The 15,304-nt window shown below is 43.9% G+C and overlaps 1 protein-coding gene across 5 annotated transcripts in view; it reads left to right on the top strand.

Moving 5' to 3' along the window:
- Window positions 1-15,304, top strand: part of LRCH1 (leucine rich repeats and calponin homology domain containing 1) — a 424,219-nt gene that overhangs the window by 304,212 nt on the left and 104,703 nt on the right. For all 5 annotated transcript variants that reach the window (XR_003856942.1, XR_003856943.1, XR_003856944.1 and 2 more), the window contains exons 11-15: window positions 1,618-1,704; window positions 2,656-2,745; window positions 3,938-3,974; window positions 4,499-4,546; window positions 8,127-8,199. Coding sequence is in view for 2 of the 5 variants with exons in the window: in XM_029602883.1 (XP_029458743.1) it covers window positions 1,618-1,704; window positions 2,656-2,745; window positions 3,938-3,974; window positions 4,499-4,546; window positions 8,127-8,199 (335 nt within the window). In the remaining 3 variants the exon portion in view is untranslated. The remainder of the gene's footprint in view (window positions 1-1,617; window positions 1,705-2,655; window positions 2,746-3,937; window positions 3,975-4,498; window positions 4,547-8,126; window positions 8,200-15,304) is intronic.

Raw genomic sequence — 15,304 nt, 5'->3', positions numbered from 1 at the left:
TAGTGATTTCAGCAAGATATAAAACAATCTCTTCACAACAACATTTGAGCAAAGCTGTGGCACAAGGATCAAGTGAACAAGAGGTGCTGTTAGTAGATGCAATGATCTGTGACATTTCAAGATGAAAAACTTCTGAAAAATTATCCCATAGGGATAAAGCAGTAGAGGAAGCTAGTGAAGATGAAGACACAGGGGTAGTGAACGCAGAACAGAGCTTGTCAATCTTAGATGTAAAAGAGAAAGCAAAACTGTCAGCTAGTGATTGATTTGGATCAAATGGAGTGATTAAAAAAGTCAATGAGTTAGTCAAGTTGAGAGTCTTAACAATATAGAAAAGCTCACAGGAAATTATTGAAGGAAGCCATGATTCTGTTCTTATAGTGTAGATGCTTGGCAGAATTAACAGCATTGCAATATGACAATAATAGCTATCTATAGGAATGTAAGACTGGTTGTGATCTGTGTTTCCACCAAAAGGACACAGGTTGGCATAGCAAACATTTCTGATTTTTTAATTTTTGGGAGAACCAAGGGGTATGCTTTGTACACTTAGGATACCAAGTTTCGATAAAGGCCAAGGTATCAGCAACATGTGAGATAGAATGCTGCTAGTTGGTGATAAGCAGGTCAAAATTATCAGAGGAGGGGTTAAGTAGGGGTAATAATATGTCTTTGAAATGGGCAGAATCTATATTCCTATGCCTAGAGATTGATTATGGGGGAGGTACAGGAATGCATGGAAGAAGGAGAGAAATGAATAACAAACTGTATCAAATAATGGTCAGATCAGGGAATAGCTTGAATAGAAATATTAGAAGAATAAGTGGAGAAAACATATTGATTAATGAAAACCGAGATCAAGAGTATGGCCTGCCCTGTGGGTGGAGCCAGAGAGAATCTGGCTTCATCCACAGGTCACCATAGTTTCAACAAACGTTTCCCAGGAGTTGTAGTGAGGGGGGCAGGAGGAACTCCTGCTGAGCACAGCTGGTATGGTGGAAATGGCAAGAGGCAGGCCAGCTCCAGAAAGAGCAGCCCGATAGCTGGTAATGAGGCTGACACAGACAGGAACACGCAGCGGGTGGTTTTTAATGAAAAGATGGACCCTTAGCAGCAAGATTTGGCACAAGGTAGATAGTAATTGCTCACACTGAGCTTGATTTACTAAGCATTTTTCGCATAGTCACAGAATGGGAGAAAAGCCTTGGTAAATCAGGCCCACTGAGAGATAGCTGTCCCAAGCCAAAGGCAGGAGCATCTAATATAAAGCTCATGGGTAAAACAGTCTGCTGACAAGAAAGCTCACTTTCTGAAGATGTAATGGAATAATTTTAATTGTAACTATATTTGGCAAGAATAGTGGTGCTCTCCTGTTAGATAATAACACCTGCTGGCTCTAACCAGAGCAGAGAGAAACATTCCTTGTTGTATTTAAGGATTTAAGGTAGGAGTTTTTATTTTAAATAAGAATGATGGAAACAATCTTAAAGGAGCAGCTGTTTTATAAGACTGTAAAAAATGTAATAAAAAATAAATATTAGAGAAGATATCTTGATCTTTGCTGACAGCTAGTTGACAGAGTACCCAGGAATGACTTGTCCTGTTTTCACCTTGCAGAGAGAGCGTATCAGATGAGCAAGCCATCTCTACCCCAATGATTGATCAGCTGATTAAGGCAGTCTGCCTCTTGCAAGATCCTAACAGGTTTGCCAGCAGCAGACATTTGGTTTCCATAGCCCTTGTGTTGTTTTTTTTTTCTGCATTGCCATGTGCCTGTACTGGGAATGCATTACAATAATTAGATTTCACTCTTAGGGGTAGATTTTCAAAGGGTTGCGCACGTAAGATACGCGTGCAACCCCCCGAAAACCTACCCCTGCCTCCCCCTGCGCGCGCCGAGCCTTTCTTGCATAGGCTCGGTGGCGCGTGCAAGCCCCGGGACGCGCGTAAGACCCGGGGCTTGAAAAAATGGGCGTTGCGGGGGCGGGGCATTCTGGAGGCAGGTGTAACTTCTTCATTTAAGGTCAGGGGGGGTTTAGTTAGGGCTGGGGGGACGGGTTAGATAGGGGAAGGGAGGGGAAGGTGCGGGGGGGGGGGATGGTGGAAAGAAGTTCCCTTGGAGGCAGGCTGCTCAGCGCTCGCAGGTTACACAATTCTGCACACACCCCCGCACGCGCCGACCCTGGATTTTATAACGTGCGCGCGGCAGCACTCGCATGTTGTAAAATTGGGCATAGATTTGTTCGCGCCCAGTTGCGTGAACAAATCTACGCCTGCGCGCATGTTATAAAATCTGGCCCTTAGCATACAAACAAACTACATTTTGTATAAACTTATTATTGATCATGCGCAACTGGTTTGCCAAGGAAGCGCATTCTCTGAGCAGGTTATTGTGCACCTTAAGGGAAAATGGAGCTTTTCTGCTCACCTACAAATTTGTGGAGATATACAAATAGATTCACTTTGGGCCCCTATTTACCAAAGCATTTTTAAACGCATATTAACATACGTTTTCAAAGCATGTTAGTGTACATTGTTAATGGCGGTTTTTACTGAAAGATGTTAATCCCTTTGTAAGTACCATGTTAAGTAGCTACCAAGGCTGGCAACATGCACATGTGCTCATAATTTTCTTTCTTCTTTAAACCTTTACAGGTTAAGCGTGAGTACTGATGACAGTGATGGGGTGAATCTGTATCCGCTGCAGACATCAGCGGTTTCAGAGACAGAGGAGTCATTAGTGAAGTACGTTGATCTGCCTTATAGACATCTATTAGTTTTTCCCCTTTTCTCACCCTCAGTCTTTGAGCCTCCCACCCTAGGCAGCACACATGGGTGGAGGAGCCGCACTGGCCCAAAGGCTGCAGGGGCTCCTCTTTATAAGATGCACGATCAGAACTGCTCTTTGACCAGCAGAACTGCCAGGGTTGAGCATAGTTTCTTTCTGATGTACCCAGTTCTTGTAGGCTCTTTGGGGCCAATGTATTAATGGGAGCTCTAGCATTAATGCGGGTTAAACATCTCCATTGTCTATTGCGCTTGGTTAACCTTTTTTAGCGCTGTTAATGCATGTATGCTAGCGTGTGTTCTTGTTATTGTAAAATCTATACTAATAAGATAAGAAGATGCAAAATAGCCCATGATCTGTTAGGGCAGTGAAAAAGTAGACTTGTTAAAACATGCAAAACATAATGGGGCGGATTTTAAGAGCCCTGCTCGCCTAAATCCGCCCAAAACCGGGCGGATTTAGGCGAGCAGGGCCCTGCGCGCCGGGAAGCCTATTTTACATAGGCCTACCGGCGCGCGCAGAGCCCCGGGACTCGCGTAAGTCCCGGGGTTCTCCAAGGGGGGCGTGTCGGGGGCGGTCCCGGTCGTCGCGGCGTTTTCGGGGCGTGTCGGCAGCGTTTTGGGGGCGGGTACGGGGGCGTGGCTACGGCCCGGGGCGGTCAGGGGGCGTGGCCGCGCCCTCTGTACCCGCCCCCAGGTCGCATCCCGGCGCGCAGGAGGCCTGCTGGCGTGCGGGGATTTACGCCTCCCTCTGGGAGGCGTAAATCCCCCAACAAAGGTAAGGGGGGGTGTAGACAGGGTCGGGCGGGTGGGTTAGGTAGAGGAAGGGAGGGGAAGGTGAGGGGAGGGCGTTAGAGGATTCCCTCCGAGGCCGGAGCGCAAACAAAAGTAGGCTATTCGCGCTCCTTTTAAAATCCGCCCCAATGTAGGGGAAGAATAAAGTCTTTGTGTTATTGTCCGCATTAATGCACAGTCATTACCACATATATAGCGATGTGTGCCTCATTTGTATCTCATTAACATTGATCATTAATTCTCATGTAAAACACTGCATTTATGTGTTTTAATGGCTGATGTTAATTCAGTTTATCACATCAGCCTTTTAAACAGCAAGATTGCCATACTTTGAATTTCTCTTTCTCTTCTGCAGTGGTCAGACAGAACTGGAAATGTCGCCGATTGATCAGGTAAACACACAAATGTTTAATTCTGTTTCTGGTTATTTTCTCTCACCCAGTTTTGAAGTGCCCACAGCACTCAGTCAGAAGGGTAGCCAAGGATTAAGATCAAAATGGTCCTTCCTTGGCTTTTTGGTTGACATTTATTTATTTATATAAATGTATATGCCACTTCATCTAAAATTCTAAGTGGCTTACAATTAATAACATGCATAATAATGTAGCAAAACTACTTACAATTGAAAACCTGGACAATGGAAAAAAAAAATCCGGTTAAAATAGATTCGTCTGTGGGTCTGCTTTGTCTTACTGATACCTCATCATAGAACAGACCTTTTTTATGGTTTTAATTCAAGGCACTTCATTAAGAGCATGTTTCCTGGAATTATCAATACTTTTGCATGTATCCATATCCCCTACAAACGACACCTTTCTGATAGGGCAAAACTGGCTCTTTCCATTAGTGCCCTGGGTACATAAGTGGTACTGTGTTTCCTTACTGATGTGCAGTCTGGGTTTCTTTCAATGTGCAGAATGAGTTCATCATCCAAGACTTGGAAAGTCACAGTTTTCAAGATGAGGTGAGTCATTCTCTGTATATCTGACTTCTTTATAATAAATTATACCTAGACTTAATTTTGAGAGGACAGTACAAAGTTAGTATGATAGTGATGGGGGGGCTTTGTCATTTCCTCCTGCTGTTTTGGGCTTCCAGCTGAATTGGAACCAGTGCCATGAGCCTTCATTCACAACTACTTGGGTTCCCCCGCCACCATTTTTAACCCTCTTCCCTTCCCTCCCATGTAGATTAGTGGCAGCCCTTACCCAGGAGCCAGAGCCCATGGTGCCTTGCAGAACCCAGTGCACATGCACCCGGAATCTGACCACTAGGAGCCACTATTGTGCAATAGTTGGGACTCCCTTTCCCCAAGAGCCATCAAAGCTGTGTCCACAGCTTCCTCAACCCTGTCTGGCTCAAGGAGCAGAAACCAGTTTCAGGAATGGATCCCAGGTCTCCCACATGGCAACTTGTAGCACTGCTACCGAGATATGATATAAATCTTAGATCCTGGATGATGTTTCTCGGTCATTGATTTTCTTAAGCTGCTTCTTCTTATATACCTAGTTTCTTTCAAGAGGAAAATTTTTCTTTGGTGGTGTATTGACCCTGAGAGCTGAGAGTAACATAATCAGCAGTATTTACAATTTATACTTCTAACAACATGAGAAGACAGTTTTTCTTATTGTTTAGCTCGTAGTTACAGAATTAAAATGACGTATTCCAAACCCAAATATTTTTCCACAATACATCTCCTCAAAGAAATATAAGCATTTAACAAAACACAGATGACCTGGTTCAGATCCTTGCCACTGACATTTGTGCTCTGCATGGAAGGGAACAAAACAGGAGAAAGGTCTATGGTTCCCACACCAGTGCTACAGTGTTAGGAAAATCTGAATGAATCTAGCACACAACCCAGCAGAAGCAAACCTCACACCGCAGGTTTTTGGGGCTTAATGCTATTGATCCAAATTGTTTAATCATAGATGAACTGCAGAAGAGAAATATTTTAAAAGCAGTAGTTCCATAAGAACATAAGAAATTGCCATGCTGGGTCAGACCAAGGGTCCATCAAGCCCAGCATCCTGTTTCCAAAAGAGGCCAAACCAGGCCACAAGAACCTGGCAATTACCCGAAAACTAAGAAGATCCCATGCTACTGATGCAATTAATAGCAGTGGGTATTCCCTAAGTATAATTGATTAATAGCCATTAATGGACTTCTCCTCCAAGAACTTATCCAAACCTTTTTTGAACCCAGCTACACTAACTGCACTAACCACATCCTCTGGCAACAAATGCCAAAGCTTTATTGTGCGTTGAGTGAAAAATAATTTTCTCCGATTAGTCTTAAATGTGCTACTTGCTAACTTCATGGAATGCCCCCTAGTCCTTCTATTATCCAAAAGTGTAAATAACCGATTCACATCTACTCGCTCAAGACCTCTCACGATCTTAAAACCTCTATCACATCCCCCCTCAGCCGTCTCTTCTCCAAGCTGTACAGCCCTAACCTCTTCAGCCTTTCCTCATAGGGGAGCTGTTCCATCCCCTTTATCATTTATGCTTCATGTTGATTTATTTACACATCATACTTTTCTCACCACTGTTTATGAATGACCAATAATGCATGTATGGGAGTGCAATAACACAAATCTTATTACCAATTGAGGTTCATTCTGAATCTCAAGAAAAGCTAAGTATATCCGGTTACTTGGAGTGTGTGTAAGATTTGTAATACTGCAGATAAGTTGTGAGTTATCCAGCTAAGTACCAACTTTTGAATATTTTAGGCACTTATCCGGCTAAATTTTGGTTGGATATCTCATTATCTGTCTAAAATTTAGCCATATAACTAGGGGCATTCCAGCATGGAGTTAAGTTAGCCCGATAAGTTTATCTGGCCAGTGACTGAATATATTACCCCCAATGAGTTTAGGAAAGCGATTATTGAGGACTAGCTGGCTAATATAGTAAGTACATGAATGGTCAGGCAAGATCTTGTGAATTGTTTAAGGATGCATCATTTCTCTGTATTGTTTTGCAATATATTTAGGGACCTTCATTTTTGGTTTTTATTTTTTTATATTTCCCACAAACGTGTTAGGGTTTATTTTGGCAGGAAACAAAACAGGAGAAAATCAATGGAAAATAATGTGTCATAATTTTTTCAGGAGAATATCAGAAGTTGTTTTGATGGTCAGAAATCTCCCACTGTCCCCTTCTCTCTCAACCCGCCCGCATAACGTCCCCTAAAATGATTCTTGCAGGTAATTCTGATCCCTTTCTCCAGAATTTCCCCTTTTCCCCCACTCTCCTTCTGTTCTTTCATTGCCTCCCTTCTTTACAAATAGCTCCTTCCCCCTCCCCCAATCCCTCTCCCCCCACCAAGAATTCCCCCTTTCTCTCATCCCTCATAGAATCTCCCTTCCCTCAACCACTGTTCATTCTTAGTGGCTGTGGTGACGCCAGGATCCTCCTTCTCCCTCTCATTTTTATCAGCATGCTCCTGTTCCGCTGCTCTGTACTGCACTTCTGACCCGGAGAGGCAGGGATCCTGCCAGAAACGTCTTCTGTTAAGGGGCTGCTGCTGCTCATCTGTGCTTGAGTGGGTGACTGGCCAGTGCTTCGCAGTCACCCAGAATTAGGACGAAAATCGGTTTAAACCAACTTTCACCTTCAGAAAAATCTAAGAATTTATGGGCAAAGATTGGTTTAAACTGAAAATGAAGGTCTCTAAGTATATTGTATCATTCTTTGTAAAGGAAAACATCTTAATTCCCTCTGTTTTCACATGTTTTTTCTAGAAAGGAGCTCAAATGATCAATGTCAATAATATGTATTTATTTATTTATTTATGTAATTGCTTTTATAGACCGGTATTCGTAGGAACATCATATCGGTTTACGATGAACATAAACGTAGTACATGGGCAGGGTGCATAGAACTTGGAGGGGGAGGTCGAGGAACTAGGAGGGGGTGGGGAGGAAACAGGCTTAATAATAAGATAGGGGATATGGAAATATATATAAAACTGGGGAGGTACAGGCGGTATACAGAAACAACTAGGTAGGAATAGGGGTATAATACAACGCAATAATGGGGCGTGCAGTAAGTTTTGCATTCAAAGATACAAATTCTGTACTGGAGGTGCTGGGAGACAAGGTATAGGGGATGAAAAGGCGAATGGGAGGAAGGGAGGATGCTAGATGGGATAGTGAGAGGAGGGAGTAGCGTTATTCGGGGAGTGCTTGTTTAAAGAGCCAGGTCTTTAGTTTTTTCTTGAATTTCTGGGTGCAGTGCCTTCCATGTAAACAGGCCCTCGCCTCACGTTGCATATTAATACTTCAGAAACACAGATAGAGCATCGTTTGGGATGGATGGTCTGAAAGCACAGTATCCCATGAAGAGGTTCATCTGGTCACAAGGAGCAGAGTTCCCGCTGCCAGGCTGCTCTAGCATTGCAGACGTGAATCTTACTTCATCATGGGCTCGATATGATACAGCAGCACAGGCCACATCTATTTGAGCATGGGGGGAACAGGGAGGGAGGGCAGTGCATCGCTGGCTCATCCTTTTCTCCTGGGTTGTTACCCACAGGCTGAAGACAGAAGTCCTCCAGTGTCTCCTGCTGCAAGCAGCACAGCCGCTTTTGGCCTCAAGCCCCGATCCGGTAAGTTCAAAAGAAAGAGTGGGTTACACGAGAGCAGGTTCTCCTTCAATGTTTCTAAACTGATTCCGAAAAAAAATCCAAGATGTGCTCTTCAGTAGTTGCCAAGGGTCTCTCCAGCCATCTACTTCTGGGCCGATAGGGGATTTGTACAGTTCAACGGCAACGTAGATTGCGAGAAGGAAAAGTGGAACAGTTTGTCAATTAATAGAAAGACGAGTTGTGCACCAAAGTAACAAAACAAATGTTCCTTCACCTGACTTGATTGTTTACTCTACAACTACTGTGTAATTTCACTATCTGGATTTGCTACATGGCAGATTTCTTGGCATGGCTTCGATCTTCTGTTTCTTGGGCAAATGTTTTTGCACCCAGATTCATTAACTAACAAAGCAGGCTTTCTTTCAGCAAGCATGCGTCACCGGAGAAATGTGCCCTTTTGTAGTGAACTAGGGTATCAGTGTTAGTAATATAAAAAGATATAGCATGGCAGCTCTAGTCTACTCTGTTGTAGAGAGCAAAATAAAGTTTTTGACCTACTAAAACTGTACAATGACATTCTATTCGATGCTTAAAATGTTTATATCAGGAACAGGAAAAATGAATATCTATTGGTTGTGTCTTTAAATAAAATCGTACTTTCTGCTTACAAGTCTGCCATGCATGAAGCAAGTGACATCTGATGGCTAGTTGGTACCCTGAAAGTGTTTTATTTTTCCTTTAAATTTCCTTTTAAGGAGATAGAGTCTATTTTTTTCTGTTCCTCATTCATATGAATATTTTTAAGTAACCTGAGAGAAAAAAATGGCCTTAAATTACCTGCACCTTAAAAAAAAAAAAAAAAAGCGTAATTCCATGATCAGTATCATGCTATGCACTGGACGATTTTTGCTGCAGCATCTTTCTGTTTAGGAGAAAATAGATGACATCAAACGTCTAACGTAAATAAACATAAATAAACCTGTAGCAATGTCATGTCAAGGTTATCGTTGCATATGGAAAATTAACCGTAAAGCAAAAAGGCTATGAAGCCAAAAGATGTGTAGCCTGTGATGATAGGTGGCATGTTTTCTGTAAGCTCCAAGGGATGCCTTTAATTGCCTTCAGTAACATAAAATAGCCCTTTCAAGAAGACAAAAGAAATAACACAGAGAAGTGAGTTTAGGTGACAGTTTGGGATGTCAGGCATTGAGTGTGTACAATCGCATTTATTTCTTGTTTTGTTAACATCAGATTCTCGCTCCCCAACTACCTTTCACCTAGATCCTCTTCCCCTTCCACCAAGCTTCTGCCCTTCTGCTGCTATCGCTCCGCTCTTTTCTAAGTCCTGAAGCTTTTCACAACCAGGTGGTTTTCATTCCCCCACACCACCATCACCGCCCTGATCTATCATCCATGCAGACACATAACCTGAGCGCCACAGACCTATAGTACAGAGATTCTGGTAATTGGGCAGAATAGAAATTACTGAACATAAACAATAATAAATAATAGCCAGAGGTTCATACTTTTGCATACATACACAAGTACACCCTCATCCATACTGCCTGAAAGGATTTTATGCTGTTTCAGTAGTACTGATCAGTAACTGGAGCCTCCAGTTTTTTTGCAATTCTGCAGCCACAGCAAAAGCCACACAGTCCTGCCGTTTGCCATGGAATCATGGGTAATGGCCCCACACAGGCGTCCTCCCGCTGCTGCTGCTGCCTGAGCCCTCACCTGTCCCACCTTGTATGGCCGCCTCCTGCCCCTGCTCACCCGATGCCTTCTGTCCCCCCGACTCTGCTACCTCTCCGTAGCCCATGCGCCTGTAGCTCTGCGGTTCCTGTGTGAATTGTTGCGCGTGGGCAGCAACTCTGATATCTTCTGGTAAAGAGCAAACCCTTGCAAATACGCCTGGCACCCTGCGCCGTCCAGAAGACGCAGAACCTCACGGTGTCACTGTCATTCCATTCGGACAAGGGGGAGAAGGAGGGGTTGTAATGCACAAAGGAAGTACTGGGAGGAAAGAAAGAGGAGAACATTGGATGGGAAAGATTTAATGGAAGGGAAGGAGCGTGCAGAATGAATGGAAAACTGTGCAGGAGAGAAGAAGAGTGGATAGGAAGGAATGGAGGGGAAAGGAGAAGAGACAGGTAACAGAGAGATAGAGATGAACAAGATAAAGGAAGAGAAAAATCAAAGAATGAAAGTAAAAGAAGAAAAGAGGAAGAAAAAGAACTGCAGTGGAGAAAGAAAAGAAAGAGAAAAATTCTTTGACTGGTATTATGTTCCCTAGAATTGGAGACAGATTTAAATAAATAAGGAAAAATTGGGAAAATATTTTCTTTTTAAAATGAAAGCATTGCATTGATAAATTCACCATGGAAATTTGACTTTTGCTTGGTGAGCAATGTAAAATTAAATGCACACTTAAACAAAAGTGCCATAGATTTATCATGCAAGTCTGCAAGCTGTGCAGCAGAATTTTCTATTCCTTACTGCAGAATCTCCGTCAGAGCTGCTGCTGGAGCTCGGGGGCATTGCCAGCAACATTTTTACTCTGTTTTCTAAATAACTATTTACCTTCTGGTCCTTTACTCAACCCTCACAGAGACTCCACCCCCCTCACTCCCCCAGCCCCTCAAGCTGCTGTTTCCTGTCCCTTTCCCCTTCCCCACATGAGCTGGGCTGGCCTTTGGCTCTGGCTGTCTGTAACTCCTTCCCATCCTCTTCTGGACATCCTTTAGGTACTGCAAGGGAACTTTGCTGTTTTTTTCCCTGGCCTTGCAAGCAGCGCAAAGTAATCCTGCTCCTCTGTACACCCAGAGATTTCATTTGACAGGTCTCCCTGTCCTCAACTTAGCCCCTTCTTTATAGACAGGAGGAATACTTCTCTCTTCTCTCTTCTCCCTTCTCCTTTCCCCACCAAAAAACCTAGTAGGAGGGCTAATAACTCAGACAAAAAAGGACAAGATGTCAACTGTTCTCCTTTCTCCCTGCCAGTGAAAGATCCTAACATCATGCTCGCTTTAGTCAGCTTTTGGAAGGGGTCAAACTTGGCATCTTCCAGTAACACAGAACTAGGATTCGCTTCCAAATAAAAAGGAAATGTGGCTGAAATCATCCCCAGGGCTGTGTGATGCTGATCATCCAGCTGAGCGTGCATTGTTAATGGAGGAGTACATTGACAGGGCATATTTTATGACTTTTGTCTGCTTCTAGCAGCAACTGGTTTGAAATACCTGGCAAGTTTCCAATATGTCTCTTGTTTAGCCTGTACGTAAATGTAACTGCATTTAATATATACAAGCTTGGTCTTAAAATGTGATCCTAAATGAGCTAGTTTACTTTTGCTGTCTGCTTTGTAATATCTAGTATTGGAATTCAATACCTGTAATGTCCTGTGAAGCCAAGCTTGTAAAACAGCACTCAGTATAATATCTTCCACTTCAGAGTCCTGTAATTAACGTTTCTCTCACTCACTGCTAGTGCCTTTAATCTCAATTCTAGTAGCGCACCTTTTATCCGGACTCCCATTATCCAGAAACCCCAGATATCCAGAAAATTCCAGATAGCCTAGCTCTTCTATAAACCCCTCCTCCAACCACTGATGCCTTACCCTCCTTTGTGGTGCATGGGTCTTAGATCAGCTGTTTGAACTGCGCAGTGCTCCTGAGATGAAATCTACGGGGCCCTATGTGGGCCACGTGGAGGGAGAGGTGCTGGTGGCCAGAAAAATGGTTTACAGAAGAGCTGGGGGTTGCATCAGGCCGTGGGTGCACCAGATCAGACCAGGGAAGGGGGAGAGGGGAAAAAAAAAGCATTATCCTTTATTTGGAATGGTCTCCGCCCCAACTATTCTGGATAAAAAGTGCTCTATTGTACTAGTATTTATTTTTGCAAGAAACTGTACCCATAGAGTCTAGTGATCACAAGAGATAATAAAATACAGATGTTTTAAACAGCACTGTTATGAATAGTACTTTTCACACTTACTAAAAATTGAAGAGCAAAGTATTGTGGTTGCTGTGTTAGACCACTTGAATACGCAAAAATAAGAGTCTACTAACTGACTACATCTGTGTCTAGCTTTTAAAGCTGTGCTCCCTGACCTGATGAAGGCAGTATATTGCTCTTAAAAGCAGATGGATTGCATTAGTCCAATAAAAAGGTATCACCTCCAATTTGTTTGCTGAACCTTATTTCTACATATACTGTATATTGAAGATAAATGTTGTATTTTTACTCTCTAAGTTACCGTGATGCATAGTAGCAAGATATTGCATTGCACTTACCTTCTTACCAAATGAACCGTAGTAAAAAGTCTGAATTAAGTGCACGCTAGGGATATGCCAGCACCACCGTATTTATTTATTTAAACAATTTTTATATACCGTTTTTTTTACTGGGAAGTAGTCAAAATGGTTTACAAGGGCATACATATCATAATAAAGACAATATCAAAGATACAACTTGCAGACAAAATACATATTAAAAGGGAAGACAGTAAAAAATTAAATTAAATGATTAGGTAAAAATTAAAATTCAAATCGCATGATGCCTGTTGTCCCAGAGAGTTTATGGTTTTTGGCAGAATGACTGACCGAGCTGCTGATGCTGTACATCACCATTCGCTAGTTATAGGAAAAAACTGGTTCGAGTATTGGCCCCTCATGTACCAAAAAAAAAAAAAGTGAACAGAGTCAAGAATCCTTGCAGCACCAGCTAGTTGCTGGATTTTCAGAGGGAAACCCCAGAAGAGTTTCTTTTTCGCCGTCAAAGGGGCTAATTTTGAAAATCATTTCTGTACATAAAGCTGCTTTGCATATATTTTTTTTTTTTTTTTAAATCAAATTGCCTCTTATGGGTAGGTAGAGTTAATCACATATGCCCTGGTCGCTTGTGAGTTTACTCAGACTGTGCAGGGAGTGGAGTTTTCACATACTCTCATACTTTTTGATTTTAAAAAGTATGCGCATACATTTATACAGGAAATGTTTGCCCTCTGGATAGAGGCAACACTTCTGTAGGTGCTTTCAAAGCAAACATATGCGCAAATGTTCCCTTTGAAAAGTGGGGTGACTTAGTGTATGCACATACTACCCTGCACAAGTTACCGGCAATGTTACAAGTTATCCTCTTAAAGTCTAGTCCTTCTTTTCTCTTTATGGGGCTTTAATAGCAATCTTTTAAGCCAGTCCTCTCCGAAGGGACATTGCTGTGGGAAAACATTTGAATGTAGAATATGATCATTTCAATGACCTTTGATATTTAGTGATAGCAGGGTGTGACTAGACAAAAAGTTCAAAAGCTCTCAATATATATATAGAGTCAGGGCCGGCCTCTCAATAGGCGAACTAGGCGGTTGCCTAGGGTGCCCGCCATTAGGGGGTGGCAAAAAGCAGCCATATGGGACTGTGAGAGGAGCCCATCCTATTCACGGCCGAGATGAGTTAGAGACTCGGCGGGCCGCGAGTAACACCCATCCTGCTCACGACTGAGAGAAGCAGAGACTCGGCGGGCCGCGAGTAACACCCATCCTGCTCGTGGCCGAGAGAAGCAGGCTCGGCGGGCCACGAGCGGCACTTCTGTTAGTCTGTGTGCGTGAGTGACAGGGATTGTCTGTGAATGAGAGGACAAGGGTGTTTGTGAGAGAGGAGGAGGGAGCCTGTGTAAAGGGGCATGTGTAAATGAGACAAGGAACCGAAGTGTGTGTAAGAGAGGGGGCCTGTCTGAGTGAATGAGGTTGGGGCTGGAGCTGGGGCCTGGACCAGGGGGAGAGGGAGGGGCGGGCGCAAGGCCCTGTATAGAGTTCAAGGTGCAGCGCCAAAATAGCAGAATACCTACTAGATAAATGAAGCTTGACCGACGTGCCGCAAATGCGCAGTAGAGAGCAACTCTACCGCGCATGCGCGGGCAACACGTCGGTCAGAGATTGCCAGTAACAAAAATGGCGCGGCGAGGAGCAGTAGTGGTGGCAGTGGCAGCGACGAGCAGTAGCGGCGGCGCGCGCGAGGGAGGGACCTCTGGCGTGACGAGGAGCAGTAGCAGCGGCGGCGCGCATGAGGGAGGGAGGGACCTCTGGCACGGTGAGGAGCAGTAGCAGTAGCGGCGCGCACGAGGGAAGGAGGGAACTCCCCCGGAGATCTTCCGTCTGCACCATCCGAAGGGGTTGTGAATGAGCTGAGAGGGGAGGGGAGGGGATTGAGAGAGGGGGAGTGACTAAGAGGAGGGAGGAGAGAGTGGGGGGGGGGGAGGGAGGAGAGAGTGAGGGGAGAGGGGGAGGGAGGAGAGAGTGAGGGGGGAGGGAGGAGAGAGTGAGGGGAGAGGGGATGGGGAGGAGAGAGTGAGGGGAGGGGGGAGGTGGGAGACTAGAGGGGGAGGGAGAATGGGGGGGGGAGGGGGAGAATGAGGGGGAGGGGGAGAATGAGGGGAGGGAGGGAAGAATGAAGGGTAAGGAAAAGGACAGAAAAAAAAATGTTAATGTAGCCCGTTGTTACGGGCTTAACGGCTAGTAAATCAAATAAATAAATAGCACATAAGCGTATGTGTGTGTAAATATAGATAGCTAGATACCCACTATTAATTCCATGGAAGGAAAGAATTTCCTTTAATTCTAAACTCTGAAACATTTCCTCCCCCCGCTTGCCCTTTTGTGAAGCTGTCTGCAATGCTGGTGAATACACACTGAGCATGCCCGAGCGCCAAAAGCAACCTCCCCCCCCCCCCCAACACACACTTCATTATTCCAATCGCTTTATGCAAATACGCTCAAAACCACTTTACACAACCCCATGCTGCAGGATTCAGTGAACAACAACAACAATGACAAAACAAGGAGATAAAGAAATGGTAACTCTTGGCAATGTGATTGAAAAGCACTTTTAATGTTTACAGCATTGTTGCAGCGGTTGAAACTTCTTATGCATAAGCATTAATACAGTCGGGGCTGAAGAGAGAGCTTGATGGCAGAGAGGGAGAGAGGGAGAGAGCCTTAGAAGACAAAAGTGAATTACAGTATTAATTAACAATAATTGCTCATTTAATTACCACTAAAAATCACGTGACCAAAAGATCACATTTTTAAAGGGATTAAAGCCATCTTTTTCAGGGGAAGATTTTATGA

Source organism: Rhinatrema bivittatum, chromosome 5, assembly GCF_901001135.1.
Source record: "Rhinatrema bivittatum chromosome 5, aRhiBiv1.1, whole genome shotgun sequence".
Lineage (NCBI taxonomy): Eukaryota > Metazoa > Chordata > Amphibia > Gymnophiona > Rhinatrematidae > Rhinatrema > Rhinatrema bivittatum.
The sequence above is the reverse complement of the archived record's forward strand: the minus strand, read 5'-3'. Positions and strand labels throughout refer to the sequence as shown.